The following is a 16,292-nucleotide window of genomic DNA, read 5'->3' on the forward strand; positions in this document are numbered from 1 at the left end:
GAAAAAAAAAAAAAAAAAAAAAAAAAAAAAAAAAAGAATAATACTTCCAACATTTGCAAAATTCATAACCAGAAATTAAAAGCATATCTCTAATTTAAATTGCCTTACTGTAAACAATGGTATAACCAGACCTTTAAACAATCCAACAGTATATGCTTATTACCTCTGAAAAATTCCTATTAAGCCATGCAAAGCACACAAAGAGAAATCTGCAACTTACAAAGTTGTGTGTTGTGAGGGGAACATGATCCAGAAAATCTACTTGAAGTTCTTCTCCAATCAAAGAGGCAGCATCAGTATTCCAATCTAAACGTGCTTTTTTACTAAAGAGGATTTTTAAAAACATAACATGAAAGAGAAATGTTTAAACAAGGTAAGAGTTCAATACGAATAACAACAACAGCTACCACTATGGCCTGCTACTTAAACACGACTTATTTACATACAACACTAACTTATTTAATTCATACAACAAACCTATGAGTAGGTATTATCCCTATTTTAAATATGAGAAAACTGGAGCCCTAGGAAGGCAACTTGCTCAAGGCCACACATTGAGTGAAAGAAACTATATTGGAATCCAGCTCTGTTGGATTCCAAAGCTTGTGCTCTTAGAATAAAGTTTTTTTGCTTTTGTTTTTGTCTTTTTTTTTTTTTTTTTAGCAGCTGGCCAGGATAGAGATCGAACCCTGGACCTTGGTGTTATCAGCTGAGCTAACCGGCCAGCCCTAAAGTTTTCTTTAAACAAAGAACTATAACAATCGCACGATAAAATAAATATATATTAAATTGGATTTTGTGAAATTAAAATCCTATAAAAATCCTAAAATCCTGTAAAATGGGTTATAAATATTGCTACAGTACCAACAGTTAGTCTTCAATAGCCTGTTCAATCTAGACGATACATGAGTAGAAAGGAACCACAAATTAAATGCACTTTTCTATTAATAATAGACACAAATCTGTAGAGTTGTTTGCAGGGTCTATTAATATAAGTCTATGGGAGACTCAACTGTCTTAAAATTTACTCTGAGACCATTCTTTCTATGCCTAGAGTAAACAAGAAAGAAAAATAGATACATTTAAGTAAAAATTGATGCCCAGCTCCCTTCTCATGTCTTATCCAGATAATCTGGCCCATTTCCTGAAGGAAGAATATTCTCAGGTAAGGAGAAAATAACACATATATAGCACCATCCAAACCTCTCCCATCACCTACAAGAAACCTATTCAAGCCATTTTCCTAGTTATCCAACAGTAAATAATCCACCCCTTAATACGAGGGTACTACAAAAAGTTCATGAAAAATAGAATTGAAAGATAACATGAATCATTCTGTGAACTTTTTAAAGTACTCTCATATAATTCCCTATATGAGATTTGGGAAACTCTGTATCACTCCAAACTCCTATTTTGCCATAATGAAGAGAGGGAGGAGAAACCCTATTTTCTGGTCAATCTTCAGATGCTCTCCATCCTAGAGAACTCAGGGTAGCTCCAAATCAATGCAGCATTGGAGGGGAGTGGACCAAGCCCCTCACTTTCTCAGAATCTCTCTAGTCCTTAAGGAGCACTATGGATTGCCTTGGAAACCAACTTGGGGCTACATATAGCTAAAGCCGGCATCTGCATCAAAGATTTACACTTCAACAAACTGCCTCCTAAACTGAGAGAAATAGACAGATTTAAGTTCACCCATCTGAGTAGACTTATTCCCTGGGCTATTCTCTCAAACTGGGGAACTCCTTGAAACATGAAAGATGTAAGCTTAAGAACAAAATTCCAAGAAGAGAGTAAAGTTAAATGAAACTTCTGAAAGGTTTTCCCATTTGTGGGGCGGGGGAAATAATGGATAACGGATAATTATGTACAGCTCTGCTGCTATGGAGTATTGCTTCTTTAAGGAGATGCCTCTATCTTGCTACTGCCATCAGAAATAAGATGAAGGGCCGGCCCGTGGCTCACTCAGGAGACGGCGGTACTGATAACACCAAGGCCGTGGGTTCAGATCCTATATAGGGATGGCTGGTTAGCTCAAAGGCTGAGTGTGGTGCTGACAACAACAAGCTAAGGGTTAAGATCCCCTTACCAGTCATCTTTAAAAAAAAAAAAAAGAAAAAAGAAATAGGATGAAATAGGAGTCTTTCCCGAAGCAGATATTCTCCTGCATCTTTTAGCCCCATGTCTATCAAAAAGCAGGGATTCAGTACCCATTAAACTGAATAAAAATGAATGAGTGAATGACAACAGTCATCCTGAGGACAGCAGTCTTTAACTAAAAACAATAATGCAAACACTTTCTATAATAATGCAGTCCACTCTGTATTATGCATTACAGCAAACACAAAGAAAAAACTTTGCTCTTAAGAAACATACCACCTAACATTACCATTTTCATCCATGGAAATGCTATCAAAACTTAAAAATGTATTTTATTTTTCAAGAGAATGTCCAAGCAATAATTTCAAGTTCTTAAGAGCCTGATTTTTCTGAATCATCTCTTTATACACAATATTCTGTAGTAAGCTAGTACAGTTCTCTTTAATGGAAATACAGTTATTATTTGAAGCCAGGAGATCCTTACTAGTCTAAAGGAAGAGCTCACTGACTTTGTGGTTCTTACCCTTTGTGTTCGTGGAGAAGTCTGAACACTGCACAGCACTCTGGTTGCAGGCCCCTCACCTTGAGTGCTTTCATAAGGCAGTCATGTAAGCTCATTCCATTTCGCACATTGACCTACCAAACAAAGGACCACCATTAGGACCAACACAAGCTGTAGCACCCCTTGGAAAGATGAGCACAGAAAAAAATGTACTAGTCTGTACTAGGTAGAAGATTTATAACAGTACTGTGTGTAATGGTAAACACACACAAACATGCACAAACACACAAAGGAAACAACCTGAATGTCCAGCAATAGGGGAGTACTTGAATGAGGTATGGAACATCCATATTATGTCACATTATACAGCTACTATATTATTTATAATGAACTGGGAGGGGGGGGGAGTCCATGATATATAAATTGGCGAAAATATTTTTCAAAATAATTCAAAGAATGAAATGACTTAAAACGGGAAATCCTATATATGTTTATATATGTTGTATGAGTGTGAAAAGATATTACACCTAGCTGTTAATATCAAGAGATAATGGTTGGGAAAGATAAAATGATAAACTCCCTTTATACATCTCTAATTTGTTTGACTCACTGAAATGTACATACAAGCATGAAAATCCACAACAAAGGAAAATAAGCTGATCTGATTTATAAACAAACATGACTTTTTATGATCAAAAATTTGTATTTCAACCTATTTTCAACAAAACAGTTGATCTTCCCAACAAAAATTCCATCTCGCATGCACTTCACACTAGCAAGGGCAAGCAAGAAGTAGAGAAAATGAAGCTTCTGTCCTGCTGTAGGGACAAACAGCAAGGTTAAATATATGGGCACATCATGCCAAGTAGCCTTTAGTGGCATATGACTGTTCACATTCCCCTGTACCCCATCCTCAAAAGCTAGGAAGGTACTCGAAAGCCTAGTTGGAAGTGTAAGTGCCCAGGGTACTATTAATAGCAGCTGTATATAAAAAAACAAAAAACAAACAAACAAAAAACACCTAAGGGCTGGCCGGGTTAGCTCAGTTGGTTAGAGAGTGGTATTGTAACACCAAGATCGAGGGTTCAGATCCCTGTACAGGCCAGCCACAAAAAAAAAAAAAAAGCCACATATGACTGTTCACATTCCCCTGTACCCCATCCTCAAAAGCTAGGAAGGTACTCGAAAGCCTAGTTGGAAGTGTAAGTGCCCAGGGTACTATTAATAGCAGCTGTATATAAAAAAACAAAAAACAAACAAACAAAAAACACCTAAGGGCTGGCCGGGTTAGCTCAGTTGGTTAGAGAGTGGTATTGTAACACCAAGATCGAGGGTTCAGATCCCTGTACAGGCCAGCCACAAAAAAAAAAAAAAGCCAAAATCTTAGCCAAGATTTCAAAGCCAAGAAGTTAATCAAAAGCAAGGCAGTTAGAGTCAGTATGGCCAGCAAGAGGAGCAAAATGTACATCTGGAGTGCCTGTGAACTGCCTATAGTGGGGTTCCTCCTCTGGCTGAAAGTGTAACAGCTAACAGTGGCCATCCCAGCCCCTTCCCAGAGAGAGGTGAGTATGTATATATATGTACACCAGGGGTGGGAAGGAAGCAAAGTATGTACGGCTCCAACAGGACCAAAGTTCTTATTCCTGGCTCTTACTCTTGCCATCGCAATGCCAATCCAGCCAATCTTTCTCTGGCTGACATAGGATAGAGAAAAAAGTCTTAAGACAGAGGTGTCTGGTCCTACACAGTTACTAGATTCAAAAACAGGGCACAGTATTTGGATGCAAAGTGGAGATAACAAAACAATCTGGGAGGGATGGGAATGAAGCGAGCCTTAGGAATTTGAAAACATCAGTGAGGGGCAATGTAAGAAGGTTTTCACAAGTCTTTGTCTTGCTATTATTGGCAACTGATGGGGACTTCTCTGCCCAGTAATCAATTTCTGAAACATAAAGATGGGCTCCACATTTAGAGGGTAGAATACAGAAAAATCTGAACCTGTAGAACAGGTAAATTCAGGAGGTAATGGGAGTGAGGAAGGAACATTCTCCTGGAGGATCAGTCATCTGAGAGAAAGAAAAGGGGTTTTTGCAAACTACAACAGCTCCTTTGGAGATTGTGATAGCCTCCTTGGCTTCTGATGTTTAGTCCTCTCCTTCGGATATATGGAAGAGAGGAAAGGTCATGAACAACAGGGTAGGAGGGAACCAACTGATTCTTCAAATAGATACACTTAACCACTATGCCAAATTAAGTTTCCCAGCCTTCTAGGCAAACCAGTAGTAAGTGGGGATGGAGAAGATAGTTTCAGTAACAACCAGAAGCAGCACCAGATGGTCTTCAGCTCCCCGTAACATTCACGCTTCTTACCCTAACCTCTCAATTTAATGCCAGAAAGAAAACTAATAAGAAATAAAGAAGTAAAGTGAGATATACTGATGTGAACTATGAAGATAAGACACTTTAAAACAGTAGGCAAAAATCACTTTGCAAATTAAAAACCACTGTTCAAGGGGATTATTATTATTTATTTTGCCAGCCCAAAACATTCATTTTTTAGGAAGGGGGACAAAAATAAATTTACTCAAACTTTACCCTGGGCCTTTTGAGTTTTGTAGTCAGATAAAAATGTACCTGAGTATCCAATACTACAATTGGGAGGCTCCTTAGGTTCACGAAAGTATAAGGAAATTTATTAGCAAACTGTAGAAAACAGAACTCTTACAAACAAAGAGAAAACTCTGGATTGGACTAACCAACTTCAGAACCTTGCTTCACCTGAGTATACAGAATAAACACAATGTACTGATTTTACACAAAGAATGGAGAGTAGGAAAGGAGGAGGTGTGGAAGTTTTGAACTAAGGTTTTCTCAAACATCCCACCAAGCAAAATCAGTACAACTTCACTTTTCTGTTTCAGCCATGTGGTTTGGGGTTTTTTTGTATTTGTTCTTTAAATCCAGAGTAGCAGAAAACTTTTTTGAGCAGTAAGTTCTTTTTAAAAATTGGGGTTTTTGTGTCAGAAAACCCAGTGACACGTCATGCCATGATGCCAACATAAACCTGTCACTAGTACTTCAAAACATACCATGCAGAAAAAACTTGCTGGTGCCACTGCCCTGGAAAAGAAGATGACAGTGTGATTGATTTCTAAGCTACCTCTAGATTTGTCCTGGGCCTATGAAACATCCCAAAATAATTTTTTCTAAGTAATTTTATTTTGTTCTTTATACTTGATTTTAATATCCAAAAAAATGTAGATGAACATTTTATATCAGTAGTCAGGAAAAATAAATGTCTTCTTTTTTTAATTAACTAGAGAGGTCTAAGGGAACTTTTCACAGAAAAGTCTTTGAAATATATCCCAATAAGAACGTACCATTTATTTAGATGAAGTGGCAGAAAGGAAGACATTCTAGGCAAGAGTAATAGTAGAAGGAAGACCAAGATGTGGGGGGGAAAGCAAGGGGTGTGGAAGGAATGGCAATATAAAGAAATAAAATATGCAAATGAAAAACCAATTAACAAAGACCCTAAATGACAATGAACATTTTGCCTGTAAATTCAGCAGCATGATCCGTAATGTTTTCTACAGGCAGACGATTAGCTAAATTTCCTAAGAGGAATGTTCACTTACCACTGTTCTTTGCTTGTTCGGCAAGAAAACACGGATAGTGTTGCTTGTCTTAGAAGAATCTGTGAGTTTGCCATCATCTGACGCCCGGCGCTGATAGCCAAACTGCTGAACTATCGTAGGGGAGATGCAGCTGGAGCCATCAAACACTGCGTCTTTGAATCCGAAACCATTGCTGATCGTCTTCCAAGCCCCCTGTATGTGCTCCATTGATGCAGCTTAAACAATACTTAAACCTGGTAAGAAAGACAAATAATTATGATTCTCGAACAAAAGCACTTAACCCAGGAACACAATATATAAAAAGTAATTAATTGTGAAAATAGCAGTACGTGGGTTTTTTATAAGTGATACTTTCTGTCTAAATAAATTAATCAGAAAAGAAAAACTTCTATAATACTATATTTCCATAAAATATTTCATAGACAAGTCAACAATGAGGAAAATGATAACCAGAGGTCAAAAGATCAAGGGTTATACTGCCAGTTAAAAGCCAGCCTGGAACATGAGCCCAGATCTTCTGACTTTTAGTCTAATACTTTTTCAATTTCATCTCTCCTCTTCTTTGGTTATTGTATATTAAGTATGAGCAACTACACTTGAATTTAAGTAACTGACAGGTTCTGGACATGACTGGCGCCATTTTACACACACAGCATAAAATGGCCACCAGCCTTTCCCTTACAAGAAACCTCATGGTGGGCCGGCCCGGTGGCGCACTGCTACAGTGGGTTCGGATCCCACATACAGACCGGCCGCTCACTGGCTGAGCGAGGTGCGGGCGCAGCACCGAGGGTTGCGATCCCCTTTGCCGGTCCCGGTCCGGTACGGGCGCGACACTGAGGGTTGCGATCCGTTGCCGGTCACGAAAAAAGACAAAAAGGAAAAAAAAAAGAAACCTCATGGTTTCTGAGAAACAGAAACTCTTCCACACCAGCACCAAACCCCTCCCTGATTACGTCAGCCGTCCTTACAGTCTATATAACCTCTCCCACCCCCACACCTGGTGCTGTCCTCCATTTTGAGGGCAGCCCTGGCTGCTCTCCATTTTGAGTGAAGCCCGGCAGATTTTTTCCTTTAATAAAGCTTGATCGGTACCCGGTGTCTCAGCTCACTTTCTTTCATTTTGGTGCTGAAACCCAGGAAGGGTTCTGGCCGATGTTCTTGGATGATCCCCACCTGGGTTGACTGGTCCTCAGCCACCCTTCCTAGACCTGCCAAACTGGGTACCTCTGGGACTCTCTCCTTTTGCCATTTCAGACCTACGCATCTAACATTGGCCTCAATTCAGGGTGAGTCAGTGGGTCAGTCCTACCTCCACAGGTTCCCCCAACTCTCTCTCTCTCTCCTCTCGCTCCTGAAGCCCAGGTGCCTGGCCGAGGGAACCCCTCTCATGCCCCCCAGCTATTGGAGGACGCTCCTCTAGCCAGTTGGTGGCTTCTCTCGAAAAGAAGGCGTGCACCAAAGAGGACACTCCTTGGTGTTACCCTTCTTCTATTAGGACTGATCGCCCCCTTTCTCACCCTCTAAATGGGATCTTCACAATCCAAACCACCACACTTTACTTCCCTGGGCTGTCGCCTGGCCAATTTACCCCTTGGCCTGCAGGGAGACATTAAACCTAAACATCTCGTTTTCTATTGTAATCGAACGCTCTATGCCTCCTGGCTGTCTCCTGGCCAACCTCTTGGCCTCCAGGAAGACACTAAACCTGAACGTCTTGTTTTACAATCAGGTTTGGCCTAAGCACAAACTAGACACAATGGATCCCAGTGGCCACAAGATGGCACTCTCGATTTAGATACTCTCAGAGATTTAGACAGCTTTTGTCACCAAAACGGCAAAGTCGGAGAGATTCCTTATGTTCAAGCTTTCTTCCATCTCTGAACGCATTCTTCTCTCTGTCGAAACTGTCCTACGTCTCAAATTCTCCTAGTTCATGCCTGACCTCCCCTTCTGGACTCAGATCAATCTTCTGATCCGTCAGACCACTCTGCTCTCCAACCACCTCCTCATGCTCCAGATCCTGCACCAGCCCCTTCACCTTTTCTCTCTCTCCCTCCTACCTGGTCTTGAGACTCTCGTCCTCAGCCACCTAACTCCTCTCCTTCTCCCCCTTCATCAAGTGACAACCCTGCCTCAGCTCTGGCTCCACTATACCCCCTCTGTGAAGTGGCTGGGATGAAGGGAATTGTCTGGGTCTATATCCCCTTTTCTCTTTCTGATCTCTCCCAAATCAAAAAATGACTGGGATCTTTCCAGTCTAATCCGGACACATATCTTAAGGAATTCAGATATCTCACCCAGTCTTTTTTTTTTTTTTTCCTTTTTGTCTTTTTTCGTGACCGGCAATGGATCGCAACCCTCAGTGTCGCGCCCGGACCGGGACCGGCAATGGGATCGCAACCCTCGGTGTTGCACCCGCACCTCGCTCAGCCAGTGAGCGGCCGGTCTGTATGTGGGATCCGAACCCTCGGCGGGAGCGCCGCCGCGCTCTCAAGCGGCGCACTATAGCAGTGCGCCACCGGGCCGGCCCTCACCCAGTCTTATGATCTCACCTGGCATGATATTTTTCTGATTCTCACTACTACTTTGTCCCCCGAGGACAGGGAGCAGGTCTGGATCACGGCCCAACAACAGGCAGACAAGATACATGCTCAGAATAACAGACGGACAGTGGGAGCCACTGCCGTCCCTTGCATGGACCCAGATTGGGACTACCAGGCCAGCAGCCATGGGGACTGGTATCTCCGGGATAACATGATCACACACCTACTTCACGGCCTCCAAAAGGCTACTCACAAATCGGTCAGTTATGACAAGCTTAGAGAAATCACACGAAGATCCACTAAAAATCCCAGCGAATTCCTAACCCGTCTCTCTGAGGCTTTACATAAATACACACGTATAGACCCAAACTCCCCTGCAGGCATGGCCCTCTTACACTCTCATTTCATTACCCAATCAGCACCCGGTATTCAAAAAAAAAAAAAACTAAAAAAATTGAGGATGGTCCAAATACAACCCAACGAGACCTCCTCAATGCTGCTTTCAAGGTTTTTAACAATAGGGAGTAGGAGGAGAAGAAAGATCGTTACAAAAGAGATCAGGTCAAATACCAGCTCCTGGCTAATGCCATCTGTGGCTCACATACCACAAAGCCAGCTGCCTCAAGAGGCAAGGCAGCCGGGAACTGCTTCAAATGCAGTCAACCGGGCCACTGGGCATGGGCCTGTCATAACCCCAGGCCCCCTCCTGGGCCCTGTCCTCACTGCAAACAGCCAAGTCACTGGGGAGTTGACTGTGCTACTCGCCAGAGAGGGAGTGGCCCAGTCCCTAATCCACAACCTTTAGCTCCACGGCCATCCCTACCAGAGCTTCTTGGCTTCACCCAAGAGGAGGACTGACAATGCTCAGGGCTTGGGGCCCCCACAGAGATTACCATGCATGAGCCCAGGGTAACTCGCCTCATAGCAGGTAAGCAAATCCCCTTTGTCATTGATACAGGGGCCACTTACTCTACCCTTCCTAAATATGCAGGACCAACAACCCCATACTCTATCACAATAGTAGAGGTCACAGGATCAGAATACTGCCCACAGATCACTCATTCCCTTTCCTGCACTCTACATCACACCCAATTCACACACAAATTTTTAATAATGCCTCAATGCCCAGCCCCCTTACTGGGACGGGACATTCTTTTCAAATTCAAAGCTACTCTTACCCTAAACACTTAACTCCAGCTACAATACTCCTGTTACAGGCCACCCCAGACCTGGCCCCTGAGGCTTTCACCTTCCCCTCATCCCCCCCCCACAAGGTTAATCCTGTAGTATGAGACACTTCTTCCCCTTCCATTGCTATGCACCATTCCCCTATCCTTGTTAAGTTGCAGAACCCCTCTTTGTTCCCTAAAGTCCCACAATACCCTATCACTAACAAACACCTAATAGGCTTAAAGCCCATCATACACAAACTTCTTTCTTCTCATCTCTTATGGCCTACCCACTCACCTTTTAATACACCCATCCTTCCAGTTATAAAGCCTAATGGCTCATATGATTTATTTCAAGATCTCAGGGCCATTAATGTGGCCATCTTACCCATAATCCCAATTGTTTCTAACCCCTATACTCTTCTATCCATAATCCCAACAACAACCTGTTTCTTCTCTGTACTTGACCTCAAAGATGCCTTTTTTTCTATCCCCTTACACCCTTACAATATGTGGATGACCTCCTTCTTTACAGCCCCTCCTGTGAGGATTCACAGGCCCACACTGTTGCTCTCTTTAACTTCCTGGCCTTGGGCTGGCCCGTGGCTCACTCGGGAGAGTGCAGTGCTGATAACACCAGGGCCATGGGTTCGGATCCTTCTTATTTAAAAAAAAAAAAAATTCCTGGCCTTCAGGGGATATCAAGTGTCCCCCAGCAAGACCCAAATTTCTTCTCCTTCAGCCACCTATTTGGGAGTCCACCTCACCCCCAATACCAGAGAAATAACAGTGGATCGCAAGAGTTTAATTTCTGAACTCCCTACTCCTACTACAAAGGGTGAAATCCTTTCTTTATTGGGGCTTGCAGGATATCTTTGCCTATGGATTACTAACTTTGGCATGCTAGCAAAACCAATTTATGAGGCAGCCAAAGGGGATCCTGCCATTCCCTTAGATTCCACAAAGCCCATTCATTCTCCCTTCCAGCGATTAAAAGCCGCTCTCCTCGCAGCCCCAGCTCTATCCCTCCCAAAACTATCTCATCCTTTTATCCTATACGTCACCAAAACCCAAGGATTGGTGGTCGGGGGTTTTGGGACAAGAGTCAGGAGATATTTTCTCCCCGGTTGCATACCTCTCTAAACAACTAGACACCACAGCCTGGGGATGGGCCCCCTGTTTACGGGCCTTGGCAGCAGCCGCCCTTTTAACCCAAGAAAGCTCTAAACTAACTTTTGGACAACAAACAGTCATTTGTTCCCCCCATCATCTTTAAGACTTTCTCAGCCATAAGGCCATGTCAGTTCTCTCCCCTTCCCGCCTACAACTCATCCACCTTACCTTCATCGAAAATTCCCAGTTCTCCTTTAAACCTTGCCCTCCCTTAAATCCAGCCACTCTCATCCCAAAACACTCACAACCCTTAGAACATAATTGCATGGAGGCTTTAGATCTCTTTCTCAATCCCTTTCCACACATTTCCCCGCATCCCATTACATGGCCCCAACATACGTGGTTCATAGATGGGAGCGCCACCTCTATGCCCGTCCCCTGGGCAGGTTATACCATAGTATATCTAACACAAACTACTGAGGCTGCTCCCCTCCCTGCTAACACCACTTCTCAACAGGCACAACTCATTGCCCTCACCCGCACTCTCGCTCTGGCAAGCCAATCACCTCATAAAAACACACCTCACCAAGCTATCCATGGAACTTCACCTCCCTTGGACCCAACTTCTTCCTTTAGCACTCACTCACCAGCGAGCTGTCCCCCGCAACCCCACAGGCCTCAGCCCCTTTGAGCTTATGTATGGTAGACCCTTCACTCTCACACCTCTCCCTTCCAGCTCATTGCCTTTAGGCCAGTATCTCCGTACTCTTTCGCTCATTAGGGATCTTCTTGGGGCACAGGCCAACCTTCTATTACCTCATCCTTTCCCCCCCACCCCCTCAAACTTTCAACTGAGCCCAGGACAGCAAGTGTATATTAAAACCTGAATCCCAAAGCCCCTCTCACCATGTTGGGAAGGGCCTTATACAGTACTTCTCACCACCCCCATGGCAGTAAAAGTACTAGGAAAGGCCTCTTGGTATCACTTATCCTTGGTAAAACTAGCACCTGAGACTTTACCCAAAGAATCTGTTAACACCAAGCCAGAGGGGTCCCTCTGCTCAACCCCCAACCCAATATCTCCTTACACTTTGTCCATTTTAGGACCCACAAAACTGAAAATCTCTAGGACCTCCACTCTTCCCCCAGTCCCAGAAGAAGGATGATCTTTCCCCTGGCGATTATCCTCTCACTCTTGCAGGCCTGCTTCATGTCCTTCACACAGGAGCTGCTCCAAGACTGGTCCCCACCTGCCACCTCCAGTGTTGAAGACATCCTTGAGTGGGTAAATGAATTAGCCTGGCGAGACGCCCTCTGCGATTACACAACAAGGTTACCCTCTACTCCTCTTTCCTACTATGCACCCTCTCAACCTCTCAGCCCCTTGAACACTTGCCTTTTCTCTTCCTCCTGCTTCTTTTCCTAACAGAGACATATGCCACACCCTGCTCACAATGTATAACCAAGGTCTTGGTGGGTGGAAGGACACTCTCCAACCTCCCCGGTCTGCTACCCAGAATCCTAGGGGGAACCCTACAGGACACATTCACATCCCCGACATATGTTCCCACAACATGCTATGACCAGACGACTGCCACGTCATGTTTTTACGGGGGTAAAAACTACTGGATAGCTCTTTCTAAAGGGGATTCTGCTGGAGTCCAGTGCCGCCCCCCCCCCCATAAAAACATTTCTGCTTCACCCAAACCACTCACCTAGGCTACTGCGATAGGGGAGGACTTCAGGACAAAACACGCCGGCCCTGACCACGATGGGACTTAACCTTCTTCTTGGTCCCTGCCTCTTTCGGTGTTCCTCTAGTTTCTTACAGGAACGTATGCAGGCCTTCACCAATCAAAAGGTCACTGAATTCTTCATGGGAGGAGGATATCAGCCCCTCAGAATCAGTGACCCTTCCCCAGAAGAATACAGCCTCCCCACATGAAACCAATACCCCGTCACCTAATTGTTTTACCCACCAACATAAATCTTTTTTTTTTTTTCATATCTTTGCCCATCTCCAGCAGGAAGCAGCTTCAGAAGAATGAGACCTCCATCCCTTTCCCCTTCTCCCTATACTTAAAAGTCAGAAATGATAGGTTCTAGAAGTGACCGGCGCCTTTTTACACACACTCAGCACAAAATGGCCACCAGCCTTTCCCTTACAAGAAACCTCGTGGTTTCTAATAGAAACTCCTCCACACCAGCACCAAACCCCTCCCTGATTACTTCAGCCTTCCTTACAGTCTATATAACCTCTCCCACCCCCACACCTGGTGCTGTCCTCCATTTTGAGGGCAGCCCTGGCTGCTTTCCATTTTGAATGCAGCCTGGCAGATTTTTTCCTTTAATAAAGCTTGAATCAGTACCCAGTGTCTCGGCTCACTTTCTTTCAGTAACACATTAGTACTATGAAAAACACCCCCAAAAAGTGTAAGCCATAATTTCTGCCTTCAGGGAAGGAAATGAAAACTAATATTTCTAGGATGTTAGACACTCGCTCTATAAATTATCTCATTTAATTTGTATTGAAACCCCAAAGATGTTAAATCCCTTTCTCTATCCACCCTTTCTTTTTTATTTTATTTTATTTTTTTAAATTTTCCTTTTTGTCTTTTTTTCGTGACAGGTAACAGGATTGCAACCCTCAGTGTCGCGCCCGAACCGCGACCGGCAACGGGATCGCAACCCTCGGTGTCACGCCTGCACCGCGCTCAACCATGGAGCGGACCGGTCTCTATATGGGATCCGAACCCTCGGCGGGAGCGCCGCTGCGCTCTCAAGCGCCACACTGTACCGAGTGTGCCACCGGGCCAGCCCTTTAAACAGAGAAGTCACACACTTAACAACCAGATGATAGGCAAATTTAAAGTCATGAATTTTCCACCATAACATTCAGAGTTCAGTTTTGGTGCAGAAACAAAGCCTATAAACAGAAGCAAGCAGAGACAGTCACCTAACCCAAAATAATCATGTTTTAATTAGGCAATAACATAACTGCTATAGAAGTCCACAGCTAGTCACACAATAAGTGGTCAGATAACAAGCCTCAGACAACAAGACTCGCAATGCCCTGGCAGTGGCTTGGAAGTCAGCAACCATGAAGAAGTAAAGGGTTCGTTTCCTCCTTTAGAAAACTATGAGATTGATAGAGAATCCCATCCTTCTCAAGCCTTTCTCTTTCAGAAAATGGCCATCACACACTGTCTTCTGCCTCTGGCACCTAAGCAAAGCCCTGACTCACTCCTAACTCTAGTCCCAGGTTACTATGAGATCATTTTTTACGGGCACCTACAGCTCTTCTTTAACCTAGACTTTTTTTTCCCCTGCCAACTAGCCAACTAAGGAGAAGGGATGAAAGAGTTTAGGACCAGATGAGAAAAAAATAGATGAGGAAAAGAGAGATCATCTCAGCACCTCACTAATCTGAAACAACATGGCTCCTGATTATCTACATAGCAGCAAGAACAATCTTAAAAAGGCAACTTGTCATGTCACTCCTCAGAATAAAATCTAAATTCTTCAACAAAGCCTCTAAGGCCTTCTTTCAGAACACGCAAGACTTCACGCCTCAGGATTTCACAACTTTGTGTTCTGTTCGCCTGGAAGGCTGAAGTCCCGAAAAACAGGCAAGCTGGTTTTTTTCACATCTTGTCTCCACCCAAGACACATCTCTTTAGAGAGGCTTTCGCTAACCATCTTAGCCAAAATAGGCTGCTTCCCTTCCCTTATCTAATAATCCTGTTTTGTTTTCTGCATGACACTTACTACTATGTTATATTGTTTACAAGTTTTGGTCAGTCCCCCCACCCTCCTTCTGCTCCGTAAGGGCAGGAACCTGCCAATCTTGTTCACTGATGTATCCTTAGTACTTAATACAGTACCTGAAACACAAAGGAACTCAAATATTAAATAAATTAAGTTAAAAAACAAGAATAATGCTACAAAAAAGTAATTTTTTAATAGAAAAGGCCTATCAAGAACTACTAAATGTGAATTAAATCTCCATTTGATAGTACATCTTTTAAAAATATCTCACCATTCAGAAAAAGACAAACTGCAATAAACTTCGTTCCATATGTAATTGTGGGAGAAGATGTATTAGTATCTTTCAGTAAAGAACATGCTTACAAGACTAAAACCAAGAACAGTAATTTTACAATAAATTGTTAAGTGCTGCAGGCACTCAGAAAATATAGTACTGGCACTTAGTAGAGAGCATACACCAATAAATTTTAATAAAAAGTGACAAAAGAAAAACATAACCACTTTTTCCCCCCTCCTTTGGCGGCTGGCCAGGATGGGAATCCAAACCCTTGACACCTTGGTGTTATAACACTGTGCTCCAACCAACTGACCTAACTAGCCAGCCCAAAACATACGCACTTTAACTCAAGTTTTACATTATTTAGAATTCATAATTTTTATTTTTCCATGTATATATCAAGACCACTTACAGGCTAAGAGGCACAGTAAGTCAGTGCTTCCTAACCTTTTTCATGTCACCATGCTCATACAAAATGACAGCTCATATTTGCAAGACATGCTGAGGTAAGACCAGGCTGCTCCAGCTAAAAGTAACAGGCCCAGGGCTTCAAGGCCAAGAGCCCTACCAGTTGCCCTAGGGGAGATGGGTACACATCTAACCTGTTCATCACAGATAACTCTATCTAAGGTATTTTTTAATCAATTTACTAAAGAGCAGACGTATGAAAACAAGAAAGAAACACCTTCTAAAGGGAAAAAAACATACAGCAGTAACACATTTCAATCTTAAATGCAGACATTCAGAAACCCCGTTGATACTACTCTCAAATATAAACGTAGATCTAGCTTCTAAAACTGTGGCCTCTCTCTCCGACCTATTGACTAAATGCTCCATGTTAAGAAATATATATATGCAACCACATACACACCCATCCCCCAACAAGACTCATACTAAAACTAGATAGGCCAAAGTAAAAATCAGCTTCTACATGTGAAAGATCTTTCACAGTTATACAGAAAAGTTCAAAGAACAAGTGTTTTCTCTTATAAATGGGTGAAATTCATTATGTTGTAAGAAATCAATCGTTTAAAAAGAGAGACATATATACTTCACCATAAAAAAATTACCATTCCTCCAAAGTCAAAGGTTCGGATCCCCATCTGGCCAGTTGGGGGGGGGGGGGGGGCCCAAAAAAAAAAAAACTCCCTAAAATAAAAAAAAAAAAAAAAAAAAAAA

The 16,292-nt window shown here is 42.9% G+C and overlaps 1 protein-coding gene across 2 annotated transcripts in view; it reads right to left on the bottom strand.

Annotated features, from left to right (window-relative positions):
- Positions 1–16,292, bottom strand: part of RAF1 (Raf-1 proto-oncogene, serine/threonine kinase) — an 88,675-nt gene that overhangs the window by 18,161 nt on the left and 54,222 nt on the right. For both annotated transcript variants that reach the window (XM_008572880.1, XM_008572879.1), the window contains exons 2-4: positions 6,241–6,473; positions 2,624–2,736; positions 221–323 (exon numbers count right to left, since the gene is read on the bottom strand). In XM_008572880.1, coding sequence (XP_008571102.1) covers positions 221–323; positions 2,624–2,736; positions 6,241–6,447 — 423 coding nt within the window. In that variant the 5' untranslated portion in view covers positions 6,448–6,473. The remainder of the gene's footprint in view (positions 1–220; positions 324–2,623; positions 2,737–6,240; positions 6,474–16,292) is intronic.

The sequence above is a fragment of the Galeopterus variegatus genome, unplaced genomic scaffold, assembly GCF_000696425.1.
Source record: "Galeopterus variegatus unplaced genomic scaffold, G_variegatus-3.0.2 Scaffold845, whole genome shotgun sequence".
In the NCBI taxonomy this organism is placed as follows: domain Eukaryota; kingdom Metazoa; phylum Chordata; class Mammalia; order Dermoptera; family Cynocephalidae; genus Galeopterus; species Galeopterus variegatus.